Raw genomic sequence first — 13971 nt, 5'->3', positions numbered from 1 at the left:
GAAAACACTGCCGCACAGCTATCTATTCTATTGCCACTTAGACTTCACATTCTCTTTTATGGCTGACCATTATTGACGGTGGTTCCCCTTTAGTGCTTCATAACACTAAATGATGAGATGAAGCCATCTGAGACGTTGGCTGCCTGTGGTCTCGTTAATGTTATTCCGCCTGCTTGACATTGATCTCTCCATAGACTAGACAGGGTGCAGTTTGTACGTCTGTTTAATCATCACACCACTGAGTGTTGACCTAATGGGCTTTCAATACCCACTCCGTAATGAGATTGAGAGTTTGAGATTCTCTGGTACTTTTGTATGCTTTTTAGCCAGTAGTTCTGAAAGTAGCGCTCATGAGCCCCAAAAATGAAGAGTGAAAAAGACTTGGTAGTTGCCAAAGTTCCAGAGCATGCCTTTAAATCTAACTCCCATCAGAGATGTTGAGTGGGTGGGCTAACAACCAAATTGGTACTTGAAAGTATCAATTCGACAGTCTCTGATCACTGTTATTTGGATGCAAGGTGATTTCTAGATCAGCCAGTCTGTCGCTAATACTTTTAAACACTGCCGTTGTTTCAGTTGGATTGGTGTGTCTTGTTATCCCCTAACCTAAAACAGCTACACAACAGAGACGTGTTCAGACAAGAATTGGGGGGGAATGCTGTGTTCAACTATTTGATTTGACTTGTTTTGATTTAAGAGACTACTTGCAACCAATTATGTTTATTAACCCATTTATTGCAACCTATGAAACTACTAACACCAAGCAAATCAGTTCATTGATGGCAGTCATTCACTCATGTGACTGGCTGTGATACTGATAAAATATATTTACTGGTTGTTATGGCAGCCTAAGGTGAGAAGGGCAGTGGGGATCTATATGCTGGTGTCTGGGTTTGAACCTGGGTTCAACAAGACTGTAAAAAAACATTTGAAAATGAAGCTGATTATCTTGATGCCTTCTGAGCTTAGATCTGACCTCTTCAAGTTAAAGGTTGGGCGTCACACTGCAGGCCTCCTCTCCACATTGACCCCGTGATAGGCTGCATCAATTGACTGAATCCCGGTCAATGCACCAATGTGACTATCTAGGTTTGAACTCTGTCTGTACACCACAAGACTGTTAGCCCACTGATATGAAGGCTAGACATTGCTTTGGGTCGCGGAGCTTACGCAAGCATTTAGGTCTCACTAGTAAGATCACTCATCAGGCCAGTGTGGTTGACTGAATCACCTCCATTACATAGGTAGTCAAAACTGGCCCAAAATTGTGCTGACTGAATTGTGGTGAGGATGAGGGGTAGTGAGTATAGAAGTCACATCAGTAGGCCTACCCTACTACCAGATGCTGATATACAGGGATATATCTGGAGTGTAAGAGTGTGCTCGGCGCTTTCGTAAATTCAGGGTGTTGTCAGATTGTCTGTTGGTAAATTCAGAGCGTGCACTGGACGCTCTGGCGGAGGAGTAAGGTTGATCCGAGCGTTGTGACCTGAACGGCAGTCAAGCACCCAAGCTAACTGGCTAATTAACGTTGGCTAGCTGCTTCCAGACACTCGCCCTAGCAGAGCTGGTTAGGCTATTTTCATGTTATCCAGAGCTTTGGTGACTGTAACTGTGCTGCTGTCAACAATTTTATTATGCTTTTTTTGCCGACGTTTACTGACACCGGCCATATTCAACGGGTGTTGAGCGTTTGTACATTCATCAGTTATTCTGCCCTCTGGCACACTCAGACGAAAGTGCTCTTAATCGGAGTAGATAGCCAGAGCGAATTTACAAACGCACCCACAGTATGACGTTATAAGCAATTTATAACAGTGATGGGGCCATACTGTGTTTCGAACAATGACCGATACATTGCAATTGAGACCAGAGAATTGGATGACATTTTTATTTCTGAAGTAGGAATAATGTTTGTTGTGTTCTATTTCATGTATCTGCACTCTCTCTCTCTTATCCTTATAAGGGAAAGGAATTGTTGCGCGAATAAGAGCGGAAACTCCGCGCGGTGACAACTGGGAACGTCCACAATCATTCCACAGAGTTTCTAAACCCAGAGGCCCAACATCGAGAGACTTTCGGGAACGCGTGCGTTAGACCAAACAGAGCAGGGTCGGGGTTTTGGGTTTGAGAAGTCAATGAGATAAGGGAACAATTCTTCCTTAGTTGTTAATTTTGTCGAAATCTAAAAGCACAACTTAGATTTCGAGCCAATGTCTTAAGTAGTTGCACATGTTATTACTCCAACCGTGTGAAAGTGTCAAACTGACACGTTTTCATTTTCGTAAAAACTATTTTATATCGAAGGAATGCCTTTGATTTGACGGCTTGCACGTGCGCAGTTTGACACCAGACGACCGTTAGACCCGATGACGTGTTTCTGCGCATGAGCTTAGCTAGCCAACGTCGCCATGACATCGCCTACAAGCGTGATCGGGGATTTCTATTGGAGAAGCAGTTTTAGCCCATCTTCATACTGTACAGTCTGTTTTATACTGGAAGAATAGGCAGAGCAGTAAGTCTGCTAGCTCCTACACACAATTGACTGTGATTAAAGACCTAATCAGTGCTTGTCCAATTTAGCAGGTAAGGATGAGGTTTTCTACTGTGGGACTATGCTGCTTTATATTATTCCTCTGTAAATAGTTTTAGGTGCATAATAGTCCATGTCACAATGCGCCCTCATTGCATGAAGGAATCGTTCCGAAATTATCGTTATGATTTAACATTATGATTGCTGTATTGATGTCAAATTGTATTAGCTAGACATTATTCCATGATGCATTATTGGAATAGTGTTGTGAATTTCAGTATGTTAAAACGACTCAACCCAAATGTGTAGTTATTTATTTTCGCAGACTAGTGTGCAACACTACAAGGGAGGGGTATGCATTAAAATACAGGAATGCCGAAAGACAGGGAGGGGATCGAGCTGACTAGCTAAATCGTTAGAGGTTGTTGTTAACCAACCCATACTCTTACTGTCAGAACAGGGTGTTGTAAGTATACATTACGGAAACCGTTTACGTTACCGTTTAAGAACCAAAGAGTAAACCGAGAGTTTCTATTGGGATAAATTCAGGTTTCAAATCCCGTTTCGTTCGTTTTGCTTCCTTTCAATTAAGGTTTTGCAACAAAATCTGCATAATGAATACGCCACAGCTAACGTTAGCCTATGCTAGGTAGCTAGCTGGAAACAATGAAATAGCTAACTATAGATAGCTACCTCGGCCGACTCCCAATCGCATTATCATCGGCTTGTGAAGATTAGCGGTGCTTCGCTAGCTAGCTAGCCATGATAGCTTGATGGAACATTGTCTAGCCCAAACGGTGTGTATGACTCTGGATACCGGTAGGCGCAAGACGCCGGCGTATATTTGCCATAATTTTCTAAATACTAAAGCAGAAGTGTTTAAAAAAAAAAATTTAATCCTTGACCAGAACACACCGCAGACAGACTGCGCCTAAACTCCTTCTCCCTAGTATGTCTGAACGCACGTCTACCCCGAGTGTGTTGGGAAAATTGTGTAACATACATCCCTCATTCACAGGGTCTGATATCTATGCTGAAAAGTGAAACAATGTTATTGCCAATGGTCCCTTGAATAATAGAACGCTCTTGAAACCTGCAGATGTATTTTCCTTGGACAGGCTAGTTTCCAGGTGCTCATCACTTGGAGGACTTCCAACCGTCCGTAGCTGCAGTGCGCAATTAGGCAATTAGAAGATGTCTTCTTCCTACTTTCCATGTGCACTGTTTCCTAACTGTCCATATAAGCAACACAAGCAGACCCACCCTGCTTTAACCACAGCAGCAGGCCTAGGTTGAGTCATTGCACGGAAGTTAAATAAATTGGACTCGGGGTCCACCAGCCCTTGAAGAGCCTTTTTTACAAGCACAATGCCTAGCCCATACATTTAATGCACTGACACCAAATTTAACAAGATAAGTTTACTTTATTATGCACATGGAAAGTTTGGTTGCGGTTCTGCATACATAACACATTCAGAGATGGGCAAATGATATACAGTGCATTCGGAAAGTATTCAGACCCCTTGACTTTTTCCACATTTAGGTTACAGCATTCTAAAATTGATTAAATTGTGTTTATTCCTCAATCTACACACAATACCCCATAATGACAAAGCAATAACAGGTTTTTAGAAATGTTTGCAAATGTATATTAAAAATGTAAACAACATTTACATAAGTATTCAGAACGTTTACTCAGTACTTTGTTGAAGCGATTACAGCCTTGCCTCTTCTTGGGTATGACGCTGCAAGCTTGGCACACCTGTATTTGTGAACACCTATTTTCTCCCATTCTTCTCTGCAGATCCTCTCAAGATCTGTCAGGTTGGATGGGGAGTGTCACTACACAGCTATTTTCATGTCTCCAGAAATGTTTTATCGGGCTCTGGCTGGGTCACTCCACGACATTTAGAGACTTGTCCCGAAGCCACTGAGTTGTCTTGACTGTGTGCTTAGGGTCGTTGTCCTGTTGGAAGCTGAACCTTCAACCCAGTCTGCTCTGGAGCAGGTTTTCATCAAGGATCTCTCTGTACTTTGCTCCGTTCGTCTTTCCCTCGATCCTGACTAGTCTCCCAGTCCCTGTAGCTGAAAAACATCCCCGCATCATGTTGCTTCCTCCAACATGCTTCACGGTAGGGATGGTGCCAGGTTTCCTCCAGACGTGACGCTTGGCATTTAGGCCAAAGAGTTCAATCTTGGTTTCATCAGACCAGAGAATCCTGTCTGAAAATATTTTGTGCTTTTTGGCATACTCCATGTGGGCGGTCATGTGCCTTTTTACTGAGGAGTGGTTTCCATCTCGCCACTCTACCATAAATGCCTGGTTGCTGGAGTGCTGCAGAGATGGTTATCCTTCTGGAAGGTTCTCCCAGCTCCACAGAGGAACTCTGTGACCATCGGGTTCTTGGTCACTTCCCTGACCAAGGCCCTTCTCCCCAGATTGCTCAGTTTGGCTGGGCGGCCAGCTCTAGGAAGAGTATTGGTGGTTCCAAACTTCTTTCATTTAAGAATGATGGGAGGCCACTGTGTTCTTGGGGACTTCAATTAAAGTTAAATGAAAATGCTGCAGACATTTTTTTGGTACCCTTCCCCAGATCTGTGCCTCGACACAATCCTGTCTCGGCGAGCTACATGCACTGTCAAGTGTGGGACCTTATATAGACAGGTGTGTGCCTTTTCAAAATCATGTCCAATCAATTGAATTTAACACAGGTGGACTCTAATCAAGTTCTAGAAACAGTCAAATCAATGGCAACAGGATGCACATGAGCTCAATTTTTAGTCTCATTGCAAATAGTCTGAATACTTACACTACCGTTCAAAAGTTTGGTGTCACTTAGAAATTTCTGTGATTTTGAGAGGGAAGTAATTTTTTTTGTCCATTAAAATAACATGAAATTGATTAGAAATACAGTGTAGACACTTTTTTCATGGAATATCTACATAGGCGTATGGAGGCCTATTATCAGCAACCATCACTCCTGTGTTCCAATTGCTCGTTATGTTAGCTAATCCACGTTTATAATTTTAAAAGGCTAATTGATCATTAAAAAACATTTTTAATTGTTAGCACAGCTGGAAACTGTTGTACGGATTTTAAATGAGCAATAAAACTGTCCTTTAGACTAGTTGAGTATCTGCCGCATCAGCATTTGTGGGTTTGATTACAAAATGGCCAGAAACTGACGTATTTCAGAAGAAAGTTATTTGTTTCTAGCCATTTTGAACCTGTAATCGAACACACAAATGCTGATGATACTCAACTAGCCTAAAGGACAGTTTCACTGCTTCTTTAATCAGAACAACAGTTTCCAGCTGTGTTAACATAATTGCAAAAGGGTTTTCTAATGATCAATTAGCCTTTTTAAAATGATGAACTTGGATTAGCTAACACAACATGCCATTGGAACACAGGAGTGAAGGTGGCTGATAATGGGCATCTATAGGCCTATGTAGATATTCCATAAAAAGCTGCCATTTCCAGCTACAATAGTCATGTACAACATTAACAATGTTTACACTGTGTTTCTGATCAATTGAATGTTATTTTAATGGACAAAAAAGTTGCTTTTCTTTCAAAAACAAGGACATTTCTAAGCGACCCTAAACTTTTGAACGGTAGTGTATATAAATCAGGTATTTCAGTTTTTATTTTTAAATGTGCAAACATTTCTAAAAACCTGTTCACTTTTTTCATTATGGAGTATTGTGTGTAAATTGATGAGGGGGGGGGACATTTTAATCCATTTTAGAATAAGGCTGTAACATCACAAGGGGTTTGAATACTTTCCAAATGCACTGTATACAGTCAGTAAATACAGAAAGTGCAGTTTATGAGTGATCAATGATCATCTGTACACTATACAGAACACAAATGTTTATCTCTAACCAAATCAAGAGCCATTGAATCATTTGGTAGCGTTTTGCATACCCTGTCCTATGTCACAAGCATTGCTTTGCTCTGGGAAAGTGAATGGTGAGGGTATTATCCCAGGAGAATAGAGCGACATGGACCCATTGTCATTAATGGGATGAAGACTGTGTTTCCACTCAGCTGACAGTACCTGAGACAGTCAGTCCGATGAAAAGGGGATCCGGTATCTATTACACAATGTCAGCCTATAGGGTGTGTCTGTTTGTGTCTGCACTCCTGCAAGGGCATTTCACAACAGTAGAGAGGCTCTAACAACACTTATCACTTCCCACTTTGTCAACACAGAGGACTGTTGTTGAGTATAGATTTAGCTGTGTTCAATTAGCCTAGACATGCATCAGGTCCCATTGAGCATGTTTAGGATGTTCTGGATCGACGTGTACGATAGCATGTTTCAGTTCCCGCCAATATCCAGTAACTTCGCACAGTCATTGAAGAAGAGTGGGACAACAGGCCACAATCAACAGCCTGATCAATTCTATGCGAAGGAGATGTGTCGCACTGCATGGGGCAAATGGTAGTCACACCAGATACTTACTGGTTTTCTGATCCACGCCCCTACCTTTTTTCTGATCCACGCCCCTACCTTTTTTCTGATCCACGCCCCTACCCTTTTAAGCTATCTGTGACCCAACCGATGCATATCTCTTTTCCCAGTCATGTGAAATCCATAGATTTAGGACCTAATGAATTTATTTCAATTGACTGATTTCCTTATATGAACTGTAACTCGGTAAAATCAAAAAATTGTTGCATGTTGCGCTTGATATTTTTTGTTCAGTGTAGTTATGAGTGGTTGCTTTGGTGTAATCTGGCCCAGGTGAAGGTTGCGTAATGGGAATGACAGGGAGGGAAGGCCAGTATTATTCCCTGCATACCTGTACTCAGGAGGTCTTGTCCCCCAACCCCATTCCAGTACTCATTGTTTAACCACTAGGTTGGTTAAAGTTACAACTCGTCTTCCCCGTTTTGGTTGTTCTCTGTCCAGTTGTATCTATGGCCATGATCTCTGATTTTTATTGCCAAAATAGCAGTAGGCTGCCTATTTTTTTTTATAGACAATGTATGAGTAATGGAATGACAAAAGACAGACTAACATACCGAGACAAGTAGGCGTACTAATGCACAACTTAATGAACAACTTTAAATGAAAAGCCGACATGATTCAGACAGTCTCAACCACTTGCTGTCATGACCGCTTGTGATACTTTTATAGTAAAACGAGCAGTGACCACTGAGCCCATCAGCTGATGTGTCGTCTGTCCCCAGGAATGGCGGCGTTGGCAAGTCTGGTGCAGCGGCTGGAGGTGGCTGTGAGTCGTTTGGAGGCGGTGTCGGGCGGTGGAGGTGGCGGTGGCGGTGGCTCTGCTGGAGGCTCTACTGGAGGCTCTGGAGGTAACCTTTAGGATATTTCATATTGTAACCCTTTTCACGGAAACACGGATGCGAGAAGTCAGGGAAAGACTGAGACTGAATTGCGAGTCCAGGTCCTAATAATGCTAAAGAAACTTCCACAGTACCAGTTGTCATCGTTTGTTTTGTCTTAGATAATGGAGGTCAAATTAAAACATGACTCACAAGCAGAACAAACATATCGTATAAACATTGGTATCTCTGCCCGTTGCCACCCATTCCTTGCAGTCGTGGCAGCTTACGTGGAGGCCTATGATGCCATCATCACGGGCTCTGTTGGCCAGTACATGACCCTCAGCCAGCAGATAGGGGGCGACGTCCAGAAGCATGTAAGTTGAATTGCACTAGAGGGAAAAGTTGGCTAGTAATGCTCCTCAGGTCTCATGTCACGCTTTTGGTGGATGTGTACGATTCAGTTAACCAAACCTGGACCTTTTCTCATCCCTTTCTGTCTCTCCCTCTCTCAGGCGGACATGATGAAGCAGGCGTTCTCATGTCAGAGACAGCTCCTTGTCACCGCCTCCGGCTCCCAGAAGCCCTCTGATGTGAGTTGGTTCACCCCTCAGCGATCACCTTGACCCTGGACATGACATAGTTTTCAACAGAATGTCATTATTTAGATGAACTCAACAGTGCATTTACTGTAGTTGTCTCATTAACGGACATATTGGTATTGAATCAGCAGTGTAGCAATTAGGTTAACTGATTCCAATGGCATGGCTTTCCTACATTCTCTTGCCACATATATTATTCAAAGTAATTAATTGCACGTTATTCCACCCTGGTTGGTGATTATATTTTGTCTTCAGGTGCAAATACATTCCTTTATTTGCATCTCTAGGATGTTATGATTTAAGTAATGGTTATTTTCCCTCTATAGGCATCCTTGACTGCTCTCCTGACCCCCGTCTCCAAAGTGATCCAGCAGGTGCAGACGTTCCGCGAGCAGAACCGCTCCTCGCCCCTCTTCAACCACCTCTCGGCCATCAGCGAAAGCGTGCCTGCCCTCGGCTGGGTCGCCATGGTGAGTGGAGGGCCTTGGCGTTGTAACCTGGTGTGTGTGTGTGTGTGTGTGTGTGTGTGTGTGTGTGTGTGATTGCTGAAAACAAACACGTCTGCGGAAGTCCTGAGACGGTTGTTTGGCAGTGAAATTGAAACAGTCCCTTTTAGCAACAGTGCATCAGTGTTGAAACTGTGGAATTCTGATGATAATTTTGAGTGATGAATATGAATGAGAACTGCTGCATTTTAGTCTGATCAATAATGAACTAAGTTAAACCTAGACTTTGGTATGCCAGTGGATGCAATGCACGCATCTAATAAACCCTCGTAAGCCATCGCACGAGCCGTGTCCACACAGGCTGTTTTGAAGAGCAATAAATCTCCTGCGACGTTCTTGCTCTTCCAGGCTCCTAAGCCAGGTCCCTATGTGAAGGAGATGCAGGATGCTGCCCAGTTCTACACCAACCGGGTGCTCAAGGACTACAAGGAGAAGTAAGGACCATCTGCTGTTTGTTGGCCTTTTAACCTTTTTCTGACTGCCAAGTGGGTGGCAGGTAGCTTAGCGGTTAAGAGCGTTGGACCAGTAGGTGAAGAATCTGTCGATGTGCCCTTGAGCAAGGCACTTAATCCTAATTGCGCCCGTAAATCACTCTGGATAAGAGCGTCTGCTGAATTAAAACCAAAACCCCAAAAAGTTTTGGTTTTAATCTCATAGTTGAATACTGTATATTTTCTTCATCTTTTTGGTCACCCTCCTGTTGTGTTAAGCTAAATTGCCGTGTGTCCTACTCCTCAGGGACCAGAAGCATGTGGACTGGGTTAAGGCCTACCTGTCTATCTGGACTGAACTTCAGAACTACATCAAACAGCACCACACCACCGGACTGGCCTGGAGCAAGAGCGTGAGTCATTTATACCCTATTCTCGCTCTCTCTTTACTTCTCATGTCACTACAGGAGGGATACATGTTATCGGCTGCTCATAAACAACAGACTTAGTGCTGGGGGTTATCGGCTGCTCATAAACAACAGACTTAGTGCTGGGGGTAGGGAAAGGTGATCCAAACCGTTACCATATGAGTGAAGTAATGACATGGGCGTGTTTAGGAAGGCGGAACGGATCCAAATAGAAACCTTCTAATTCTGTTTATCTAACATATATGAAGATCTGTCATGCAGAGTCAGACTGGGCTCTGTTTGACTTGTCTATCAGCACAGTACTCAACATCCCACCCAGTTGTCAAGTAATGTCTTTAGTTTTATGTGCAACAAGAAGTCTGTTTGTGTGATAGAGAGGGCGGATGGTAAAATCACCAATGTGTTGGTTTCTTGTCAGCCATTCCTATTCTCACAGTTCCAAACATTGCGCCTTATTGAATTAGACCCAGTTGTTAAGAAAAGGAAATGACCATGTCTAGGCATGTGTATAACCAATGTGCTGTCTGTTTTTTGTCCATCCCAGGGTCCAGTAGCCTCGGCCTCTGCAGCTAACCCTGCCGGTGGCGCTCCTCCTCCCCCCGGCCCTCCTCCCCCTCCCATGGACTTCAGCGGGTCGTCTGGCGGTGGCGGAGACCAGGGGCCCGACACCCGTAATGCCCTCTTCGCCTCCCTCAACAAGGGAGCTGACATCACCAAGGGTACATGTTGAATAATGCATCAGCAAAAATTCTCAAGAATCAGAAGCTCAATTGATTAAGAAGTACTTTGAAACATGAAAAAGATGTGGATCTCAATGTGACTTACTTGGTTAAATAAAGGATCAAGAAAATAATACAATGTGAGAAGCAAATTGACCCCAGCCCTTACATTCATTATATAGTCTTCCATTATGTAAAGCCCTTTCTCCTTGTCTACCAGGACAGTAGCACCATGTCTGACCATCTTACAGTATATTTGTGCTTACTATACTGGATAATAGCGTCTGGTAAATGTCAGTATTTGTGTTCCCCTCTCCTTCCTACCTTTTACTTTTTGTCTCTAGGCCTGAAGCACGTGCCCAAAGACCAAATGACTCACAAGAATCCCAACCTGAGGACCCAGACCGGTCCGGTGTGCACAGGGCCCAAGCCCTTCAGCTCCCCCAAGACAGAGGCCACCGCCGCCCCCTCTCGCAAGCTGCCCCCCGTTCTGGAGCTTGACGGCAAAAAGTGGAAAGTGGTGAGATATTGGTCCTTGTCGAGTCGTTTACACTGGTATACAATCATTTAACTTGTATAGCGCTTTTCATTACAGAAAAAAATCTCGAAGCACATAAAAAGCAAAACAAACAACATTTTAAATTGACATTGTAGAGATGGAGATTGAAGCTTCAGATGTAAGGCTGGGAGTTGAGGCAGTTAGGATTGGAAAGGCAATGTAGCTTCAGTGGAGCGGGCTTCGACGGTTCAGCCAGAGAGAAACAAAGACAGTCTGACAAACAGGCCCAGAACGCTGCGTCAGTGCACCACATCGGCTTCTCTGACAGTCCGTTCCTCCTATAGAAAAAAGGTTCCTATGGGCAATGTTCTCTCTCCAGAGGCCCTTAACCTCTACAGGATCGATGTCTCCCCGCGCGTGATGGTTGAGCTAACGTAGGCTAATGTGATTAGCATGAGGTTGAAAGTAACAAAAAAATGGCCCATGTCATCAACATATCTGATATGGGCAGAAAGCTTAGATTCTTGTTAATCTAACTGCACTGTGCAATTTATAGTAGCTATTACAATGAAACAATACCATGCTATTGTTTGAGGAGAGTGCACAATTATGCACATTTTGGCAGTCTTGATACAACATTGAACAGATATACAATGGTGCATTGGATCAGTCAAACTTTCCACATGCCCTGCTGCCATCTAGTGGACAAAATCTAAATTGCGCCTTGGCTGGAATAATACATTATGGCCTTTCTGTTGCATTTCAAAGATTCATTTCAGTGAACTCACGAAGGGCGCATTTCAGATAAGTGGGCAGTTGGTTTACCCCTGAGCTGAATGCACAGGTTTCGCATGCACTGATCACTACAGTCCTGAGCCATTTGCATTTTCAGGAGTGGAGTGTATTTCCTCTCTAACCCCTAACCTCTTCCTCTGTGTAATGACAAATAGGAGAACCAAGAGGGTGTCCAGGGCATGGTGATCAGCGACACAGAGCTCAAGCAGGTGGTCTACGCCTTCAAGTGTAACAACAGCACCCTGCAGATCAAGGGCAAGATAAACTCCATCACTTTAGGTAAGGACGTACCCGTGTGTGGACACATTTTAAAGTCAAAGGTCAACGAAGGGCATTTGTTAATAGGGTTCCTCTCTTGTAGACAACTGTAAGAAACTGGGTCTGGTCTTTGACGACGTCGTGGGCATCGTAGAGGTTATCAACTGCAGGGACGTCAAGGTTCAGGTGTGTATTTCTAATCTCCATCAATGAGAAAATGGACACTGTGAAAGAAGCTGGTCGTACAGTCAATGAACATGGCAATATCACACAACGGTGACAACTGATCAGATCAGCTTTTGTCTGATTGTCATTTACATATTAAAAGTCTCCAGTTTGATTGTGGGTGTGACATTTTACAGATTACTTTGCATGTTTACTAAACTTATGGCTGTTTTATCTCTGCACGGTACCAAACAGATTTATTTAATCATAGTAGAATCACGCTTGACCCTCTGGTTTGTTCAGGTCTTGGGCAAGGTTCCCACCATCTCCATCAACAAGACTGACGGTTGCCACGTGTACCTGAGCAAAGATTCGCTGGAGTGTGAGATCGTCAGCGCCAAGAGCTCAGAGATGAACGTGCTGGTACCTGGTAATGACGGAGACTATGTGAGTACATCTATGGGGGAATCTTGTCTAATTGGCATTATAAAAGGCAATACATGTGATGTGGAAAAGTGATGATAAACTACCATTTCTCCTTTGTCTCTCAGACTGAGATCCCTGTTCCTGAGCAGTTCAAGACTGTCTGGGATGGCAAGAAGCTTGTCACCACTTGTACAGAGATCGCTGGATAGAGGCGCAGCACTCGAAACAGCCTCCCCTTTGCAAATGCCTACCTGACTGATCAACCGACCAGCTAACCAAACCACAAAGTAGACTGAGATGCCAACCGCACCCATATTTTTCCATTCTGCCAATCAAAGCTTTAGCGGTTTCCTCCTTCAGCCAATGAGAGGACTGCTTGCTTTATCTGGAGCATTCCTTCAGCCAATTGCAGGGAGCGGCTTGTTATTCGATTCGGTTATCCTCATGACCAGTGAGCGTATTCAAATGGATTTGCCAACAGCCAGGTTGATTTTTGATTTCTTGCTAATGATAAACGTAATATCGAACGTGAGGGAGCAAAGCTTTTATCACACCTGTGGTTAATGCATCAGCCAATATTTCCTAAAACCAATCGTTAATTGGATTTCCCCTCTGGTCAGGGGAGGCATGTGTTTAGGGGTCCAAGGTTTGTTCCATTTATGCAATTCAGCCGTGAAGCACATGTACAACCAACCCCTCTTTACAGTCTACAATGGTAACATTCATAGAGATTGACTAAATATAACATGTGTCATCACTCTTAAAATAGGTCAAATGACAAGTTACGTGCAGGATCACTGTCTTTTTTTATCATAACACTGAAGCAAAATGGTGAAAGATGAAATGTAAAAAATAAATGTTAATTCCTTGCTCAACCTCCAAGACACATTCCATATTATTCAGACAATATGGAGGTGAATGATGTGGAAGTGGTTTTAGCGACAAGACGTCAAAATACTGTTTGATCTGTAATGGTTAAGTTTGGGGTTGCCTTGATCTCGGAATGATTTTTGGATTATCTGCTGTAATCTGTATAGACATTTCTTTTTAATGCTAGTTGTCTTAACCCCACTGTCGCCATCATCAACCCACCTATCCACTTGTCTCTACAACAACCTCTGGTTATCCTGTTCTTGTAGCTGTCATGCTCTGATGTGGAGTTTTTCATTTGGGTCAAGAATCTAAATTTTGCTCATTAGCACTGGAGGAAGACATTAAAATAATGTTGCAATTATAAGTCAGTCTTGAGTCTGATAATGTGGGGGATTTTTCTTTATTGGCTGACTAGACAGTAAGAGCAGGCCAAATAT

General features: G+C 43.3%; 1 protein-coding gene across 1 annotated transcript; it reads left to right on the top strand.

The window, feature by feature from the left end:
- The first annotated feature begins 2429 nt into the window (after nt 1-2429).
- Nucleotides 2430-13898, top strand: LOC112264868 (adenylyl cyclase-associated protein 1). The gene is made up of 13 exons (XM_024441759.2): nt 2430-2586; nt 7737-7862; nt 8109-8209; nt 8348-8425; nt 8761-8904; nt 9289-9374; nt 9679-9784; nt 10344-10518; nt 10863-11038; nt 11968-12091; nt 12174-12256; nt 12539-12682; nt 12787-13898. Exons 2-13 carry the CDS (start codon nt 7739-7741, stop codon nt 12868-12870), a joined length of 1425 nt encoding a protein of 474 aa, XP_024297527.1. The 5' UTR covers nt 2430-2586; nt 7737-7738; the 3' UTR covers nt 12871-13898.
- The last annotated feature ends 73 nt before the right edge of the window (nt 13899-13971 follow it).

This window comes from Oncorhynchus tshawytscha, linkage group LG13 (genome assembly GCF_018296145.1).
Source record: "Oncorhynchus tshawytscha isolate Ot180627B linkage group LG13, Otsh_v2.0, whole genome shotgun sequence".
Lineage (NCBI taxonomy): Eukaryota > Metazoa > Chordata > Actinopteri > Salmoniformes > Salmonidae > Oncorhynchus > Oncorhynchus tshawytscha.
The sequence above is the reverse complement of the archived record's forward strand: the minus strand, read 5'-3'. Positions and strand labels throughout refer to the sequence as shown.